This window comes from Lynx canadensis, chromosome A3 (genome assembly GCF_007474595.2).
Source record: "Lynx canadensis isolate LIC74 chromosome A3, mLynCan4.pri.v2, whole genome shotgun sequence".
Lineage (NCBI taxonomy): Eukaryota > Metazoa > Chordata > Mammalia > Carnivora > Felidae > Lynx > Lynx canadensis.
The window spans coordinates 104,585,686-104,592,595 of record NC_044305.1 but is presented as its reverse complement, the minus strand read 5'-3'; the positions used below and the strand labels follow the sequence as shown (position 1 = coordinate 104,592,595).

The 6,910-nt window shown below is 61.3% G+C and overlaps 1 protein-coding gene across 1 annotated transcript; it reads left to right on the top strand.

Annotated features, from left to right (window-relative positions):
• Nucleotides 1–3,345: 3,345 nt before the first annotated feature.
• DUSP2 (dual specificity phosphatase 2) lies at nt 3,346–5,693 on the top strand. The gene is made up of 4 exons (XM_030311191.1): nt 3,346–3,827; nt 3,925–4,046; nt 4,496–4,715; nt 4,819–5,693. The coding sequence occupies exons 1-4, from the start codon at nt 3,440–3,442 to the stop codon at nt 5,031–5,033; spliced, it is 945 nt and encodes a 314-aa protein (XP_030167051.1). The 5' UTR covers nt 3,346–3,439; the 3' UTR covers nt 5,034–5,693.
• Nucleotides 5,694–6,910: the final 1,217 nt, after the last annotated feature.

Below are 6,910 nucleotides of genomic sequence, written 5' to 3'. Positions count from 1 at the left end.
TGTTCGAGAGGTGTCAAAGCCACACCGGCTTCAAGTGGAGACTTTCTTCTCGACATGTCTATTGTGGGGAGGAGAGCTTTCCCAGCAGACCGCCTGACTGTGCTCCTGCCCACGAATACATGTGACAATGTGCGTGGGGACAGACGCCGGCCCCTTCGGCCACAGGAGGACCCTCTTCCGAGTCGGGCTTTCTGACCCCTGGATGCTCCCCGTGGTGCTGGACAGGGCCATCTTCGAAGGGCATGCAGTCACCATGCCCGCCCGGCAGGAGCCTGTGGGGGTGGCCGCCGTGCCTCCTAGGCAGAGGCCTGGCACAGGAAACCTGACGTCACCCTGACTCACTCCTCAGATGAGGCTGAGGGTGCCCATCACTCGTCACTCTCACCTTCGTGCCTCCCTGGCATAGAGGATGGTAACCATGCCATTCATTTCTTCCTTCCTCCCTGGGGCACAGGCTTGGGGTGTAGGTTTGGAAGGAGGAGGAAGGAATACGACACACAAGCCCACATCAGCACAGAGCTTCGAGCTTCGCGATTGTAGAAGGGAAACCACTTGGCGTGGGGGCTGGGTAGATGTGCTGGGGGGGGGGGGCCGGGAAAGACCAGGAATCCCAAAGGCAGGAGGTGAATGACACTTCACTGTCTGAGCAGGTGGTTACAAAGAATAACACGGCGTCATCATTTGTTCCAATTAGATATTTTAATTAAAAAGAAAAAAAATGAAGGTGGGTCCCAAACCTACTTCACATTGCCCGCTCTGTAACTGAGTATGGCACGCCCCTGCTGTTGTCCCTTACGGTCTAGTGACGAGCGGGTGTCCGCCCTCCAGAACCTGCAGCCTGGGGGGCATCCAGTCGAACTGAGACCCCTCCTCACTCTGTCTTCACCCGTGTGTGCCCGGAGCCCTGCCTCCCCTCTGCCAGGGGGGGACGGTGTTCCTTCAGGAGGTGGCAGAGGAGGGAAGACATCCCCTGCCATGACTCACCAAAGGTCTGGGCTCTTTAGTCAGAGCAGAAGTGGGGGTGGGACGTGGGTTTGCGTCTTCTTCTCCCTTTCTTCTTACCCCGGCCTTGGGCTTTCACCCTGTTGTTGGGGGTGGGGGTTACCCCAGTTTGGGAAGAGGGGGAAGGAGGCAAAAGAGAAGCTCCTCTTTCAGTGCTAAGTCAGGCCTCCTCGAGTCTGTGCTCCAGAGCTGCAAAAGGGACAGCCCCACAGCAGGTGGCTTCGAGGGGGGTGACAACACGTATGCAGCCACCTCAGGCAGAGCGCTGGGCAGGGCCCCGGGGACTGTGTCACCAGAGCAAACCTTTGATAATGTACTCCCACTCCCGAGTGGAACTTCGAGTCCGTTTTTCCCAAGGAGGGCAACAGCCCAGCATGGGAGTCCGCGATCTGCAGCCCCTACCATCGAGCTGATTTTCACTCCTGAGCCAGGATCTCAGCGGGCCAGTTCTCTCTCCTCCTCCCCAAGGAGCTGGAAGGCCGTGGCTCCCAGCATGGCAGGTGACGCCAGCCCCACGGGTTAGCAAGACTGGACCTGACTATTCTTTTGCATGCTCTGTAATTTGCCCCTGGAATCAGCCATTAAGTCATTTGCCAGGCTGATGCCAAGGATAAGGGCCCCATATCAGCCTCTGGGATCTGTGGCCCAGACACCCCGGCTCTGTTGTGGGCTTTGCCGCCTCAGCCTCCAGACTGGCCTGTAGGGAGGGACAGGACACTGCAGGGGCCCAGGCGGTGGTGTCACCTCATAGCCTTGGAACCGGTGTGGGTGAACAGCTGGTGAACTATGAGCTGCCATCTTACAGATGGGGACACTGAGGCATGAGAGAGTGACTTGGCCCCAAGAATCTCTGGAGTCCGTGGGGCTTCTGTTCCCTGGATCCTCTCTTCCCCACAGCACACATAAGCTACAAACGGTCTCAAACACTGTGCGTACAGACCATGCTCCGACATCTATAGACACGTAGACCCACCATCTTGAGGAGTTTAGAGTTTACAAGCCAAGTAGAGGGCTTGGGGGTTGACACGGGTCCTAGCTGCAGCCCTCCAAGACAGTCTGGACACAGGGAACAGCAAGGGAGCTGGAAGGATCTTACACAGGGCACTGAGTAGTGGGGGCCTAAGGGTTGGGATCTGAAATCCCACACAGCTAGGGGCAGGAATGGGGGCAGCTCCTAAACATCTCTGCTTTGGAGTTCAGCGGCCAAAATTTCTTGCCCCCAACCCAGGGGCCCAGATCCTCCCCCCACCACCCCACACCTGGGCCTCACCACATCCGGTCCCTGGGCTTGTGGCTGGGGTGGGGGCGGGCAGAGGGATGTAGGTTGCTGAGCTCCCCATTCTCAATGCTCGCTGTCTTGCTCTGGTGCCAGTCCAAGGTCCCTGCTGTCCAGGGGGCCTGCTACAGCCTAGGAAGGGTTGACAGGGGGCGTGGTAAGGGGGTGGAGGAGGCAGATTCTGGTAGTTCTTCTCCCTCTTCCCCTCGGTGAGGCTCTTGAAATTCCCACAAGGCCCCAGGGAGAGCCCAGCAACGTCAGCCAGAGTTCCCCTTCCGAGCAGGCCTGTGACTTGGGGAAGTGCTTCGCCCTGGGCCCCTGGGGTTTCCCTGGGCCCCAGGGGAAGCCTTGCCCCACTCATAACTGGAAACTCATCGTAGGCCCCCTGCCTTTCCCCTGGAAGGTCCAGGGGTCCTTCTCATGCCAATGTCCAGGGTCTTGGGCCCAGAGGATAATGGTCCGGGCTAGCCTGGCCACTAACCGGGCTAGCTGTAAGACCCAGAGTGCTGATCTCAGCCATGCAGTGCGGGAGAGGAGGGAGAAGGGGAAATAAAGGTTCTCCTGTGCGAGATTTCTAACTAGCTCCCCAGTCTGTGTTCCCAGTCTTCAGTGTAAAAATCATCACAATGTCAATTTTTTTTTGGTAACAAATTCCTAGAGGGAAGATCCTGGAAGAGAAAGGCAGAAGGCAGGGGAAGCTTGGCAAGGGGCACCGCTGGCGCCGAAGTCTCCGGGCACGGGGATGTGCACCTGAGAAGCCAGTTCCCAAGCACTGAGCAGCGTGGAGCAGCTCAAGGGGTGGGAGCGTTCTTCCAGGCTAGGGCGCAGAAGTGGCGGGTGGCATTCGCGCCCCACTGATCCTGGCAAACGCCTTCCCTCCCCAGCTGGTCCCGGCTTCCTCCCCCACCCTCCGCCCGCCCCGTCCCCGGGCCCGCCCAGCTCGCGCCAGCTGCGGGCCGCGGGGGCGGGCGCCGGCGCCTTCCTGCTGCCCTTGTATGGTGACCCGGGAGGCCGGCCCAGGGGTACTTAAGCCGGGGCGCCGCCCAGGGCGCCCAGAACCCTCCTTTCGGGCAGCGCGGAGGCCGTGAGAGTCCGGGAGCGCTCCGGGTTACAAGAAGAGGAAGCGCGGTTAGAGGGGCCCGAAGAGCCACGGCCGTCGCTATGGGGCTGGAGGCGGCGCGCGAGCTGGACTGCGCGGCGCTGGGCGCGCTGCTGCGGGAGCCGCGGGAGGCCGAGCGCACGCTGCTGCTCGACTGCCGCCCCTTCCTGGCCTTCTGTCGGCACCACGTGCGCCACGCGCGGCCCGTGCCCTGGAACGCGCTGCTGCGGCGCCGAGCGCGGGGCCCGCCCGCCGCCGCCCTCGCCTGCCTGCTGCCCGACCGTGCGCTGCGGGCGCGCCTGGCCCGCGGGGAGCTGGCGCGGGCCGTGGTGCTGGACGAGGGCAGCGCCTCGTTGGCCGCGCTCCCGCCCGACGGCCCGGCACACGCGCTGCTCTCCGCGCTGCTGCCCGAGACCCGCGCGGGGCCCACGGCCGTCTGCTTCCTGCGAGGTGAGCGCCGCCCGCGCCGGCCCCCTCCCGGCCCACGCTCCCAGCCCGCCGCCCCCGCCGGGCCCACCCCGCTAACCGGCCCTCTCCCTCCCTGCAGGCGGCTTCGACGGCTTCCAGGCCTGCTGCCCCGATCTGTGCTCCGAGTCCCCCGCCCCGGCCATGTCGCCTGTTGGGGCCGAGAACAGCCGTCCTGACGCCAGGGCTCCCTTTTACGACCAGGTGAGTTGAGATCAGGGCTCCGTGCACTGCTCTCCCCGCTACCTCCGTATTTGCCCGATAGGCACTTCTGGGGAAAGAGGCCGCCACTCGTGGATGCCAGGAGTCTCTCCATGTCCGCATTCGTGTGTGTGTGTGTGTGTGTGTGTGTGTGTGTGTGTGTGTGTATGTGTGTGTGTCCGCAGCAAACGGGAGCACATCTGTGTGTGTATGATATGGGCTGCTCACGTGAATCTGCGTGCCTGAAGTGTATTTGGGGCCTTGATGGGGGAGGTGTGTGTTTGTGTGTGTCCCCTTGTGTCCTCGTATTCTTGAGTGTGATCCTGGTCAGGATAGGCTGAGGGCTCCTCTTGTCCAGGCCAGCCTGCCCTGTCTTCCCTCACTGGTGTTCAGGCTCTCCAGGCCTGGGCCGGGAAGACCTCACCATCACCCCCTTCCTCCTCCCCATGCAGGGCGGCCCCGTGGAGATCTTACCCTACCTGTTCCTGGGCAGCTGCAGCCACTCCTCCGACCTGCAGGGGCTGCAGGCTTGTGGCATCACAGCTGTCCTCAACGTCTCCGCCAGCTGCCCCAACCACTTTGAGGGCCTTTTCCGCTACAAGAGCATCCCGGTGGAGGACAACCAGATGGTGGAGATCAGTGCCTGGTTCCAGGAGGCCATAAGCTTCATTGGTAAGAGGGGGGGCCCTCGGCCCAGGGACCTGAAGGGGCACCTGTCAGCTCCCCTGCCTGCCTTCTTGTCTGACCCTCCTCCCCTTCCCCACCTCCTTTGCAGACTCGGTGAAGAACGCTGGAGGCCGGGTACTCGTACACTGCCAGGCGGGCATCTCACGCTCCGCCACCATCTGCCTGGCTTACCTGATCCAGAGCCGCCGCGTGAGGCTGGACGAGGCCTTCGACTTTGTTAAGCAACGCCGGGGAGTCATCTCCCCCAACTTCAGTTTCATGGGGCAGCTGCTACAGTTTGAGACACAGGTGCTGTGTCACTGAGGCAGGGCCGCACCTTGCTGGCTCCCCCAGGGCCACCGGGTCCCTCCGTTCAGGGCAAGCTGCCCCTTCCCTGGAATTCGAAAAGCCCCCAGCTGGTGGTGCTGGGAGTGTGGGAATGCTGGACTTTCTCACCTGGTGCTCTTCTGCTAGGTTTGAGGGCTGGCCCTCATCCCGGGGGACCAGAATGGAGGGCGTGTCTGCTTCCCCTCGCCCCTCTGTCTCCTGGCAGAAACTGACTGGACTCTACACCCATGGGTTCCCACTGGTCCCACCACCGTGTTGAAGCCCTTGGCAGCCCGAGAGCTCTAAGGGAACAAGCTGTGACAATCAGGAGCCCCGCCTGCAGGGGCGGGGAGCGGGGGAGTTCCACTACAGGCCTGGAGTCTGAGCCCTGAGCTCCTGGGGAGCTGGGTGTCAGGGAAGTGACGCGTCTGTGGCGTCCGGACCTCTGTGCTTGCGTGTGCGCACGTGTGTATGTGTGTGAGTGTTTCACGCCTGTGTTGGCCAGGCGCTGGAAAGTTATTTGTGTTCAGCTGACATTTAACACTCCCTCCCCCACTTCCTCCCGGCCCTGTGGGCGGGGGTTGGAAACTTAGCACTTTATATTTATACAGAACATTGAGGATGCGTCAATAAAATATTGTTTTGTTTAAAAAACAACTTCTCAAGCGTCGGTCTCAAGTCAGTGCCTGGGAAAATGCTCGAACGCTGTTTCATCAGACCTCGCCTTTCCTCGTGCCGGCAGTATCCAAGAAGTGGAAGGAAGAAGGTGGGGGGGCCTCACCTGCAGGAGGAGCCCCTCGGCCCTGCCCCCCCCACCTCCACCCCCCCGTGTGGGTGTCCTGGCCCAGCTCTGTCTGTCTCCAGAGCTGAAGGAGGCAGTTTCAGGGAGGCTGTCTCCAACCTTATTCCTGTTACTGGCTTTGGACCCTGTGGGGAAAAGGCCATGTGTCCATGGCTCGGGCCCCACTGCCTTTTTGGAACGTGGGTGCATATGTACGTGTGCGGGTCTATGTATGTGGCTGCTGCCACGGGTGTGGGTGTCTGTGCTCGGCTCGCACACACCTGCATGCCGTGTGTACTTGAATGTATCTGTGTGTGTGCCCACGCGTGTGGCTCTTCCCGTGGCCGTACGCACGTGTGTGTGCTAGGCCGGGTCCCCTTTTCCCTACAGGAGGGCAGCACAGCCTCTCTCGCCTCTTCTCGCACACACCCGGGCCGGGCCCCCAAGCCTCGGAATGCCAGTTTGCGCCGGGGCTCCCGGAAGCCCCTGTTCCAGATTTCCTTCTTGTCCCCAGGAGTCATGTGGCCCGGGGTCTGGTGTGGAGAGCACGTCACCAGGCATGGGCTTGGTTGTTCTTTCCACCCGCTCAAGTAGCATGCCTTGACCGAATATTGGTTACTTGCCTGGTTTGAGACTACGCTGTCTGGGGAGGCATGAGTCGTGGGCCCAGGCCAAGCCAGAAGTGGAGGGGTGCATGCTGGGGCGGCCGGAAACGGGTACTGTGATTTGCCAGAGGGCAGGGGTGCTGAGGCCCTTGAGGACAGCTCTGGGACAGCTCACCCTGTGTCATTCAGCCTCCGCTCTGATGCTCCTGGCCGCTTGGAGTGTCATCTAACTCTGTCTTTCCAAACTCAGCTCAAGGGTCATCCCCACGGAGTGCTGGCTCTTCCTTAGGAAATTCTGAGCGCCTGGCAGGGTGCACCTGAGGGGTGTAGTTTGACGGTTAGGGAGCCAGCTTTGCTCGCTGTATGTCAGTTCCCTTATCTGTAAAGTGGGGTTTTATTATGAGCCCCTGGCAGTCGGGGCGGTCTTGAGAATGACACAAGTCAATCCGTTTAAGGGGCTCAGCCCAACACCTGCACGTAGTAGGTGC

Excerpts from the sequence above, each read along its gene's own strand:
- DUSP2 (XM_030311191.1), top strand. The coding sequence starts at position 3,440 with ATGGGGCTGGAGGCGGCGCGCGAGCTGGACTGCGCGGCGCTGGGCGCG. Across the intron at positions 3,828-3,924 it reads GGCCGTCTGCTTCCTGCGAG|GCGGCTTCGACGGCTTCCAG; the intron begins GTGAGCGCCGCC and ends CCCTCCCTGCAG. Across the intron at positions 4,716-4,818 it reads GGAGGCCATAAGCTTCATTG|ACTCGGTGAAGAACGCTGGA; the intron begins GTAAGAGGGGGG and ends CCTCCTTTGCAG.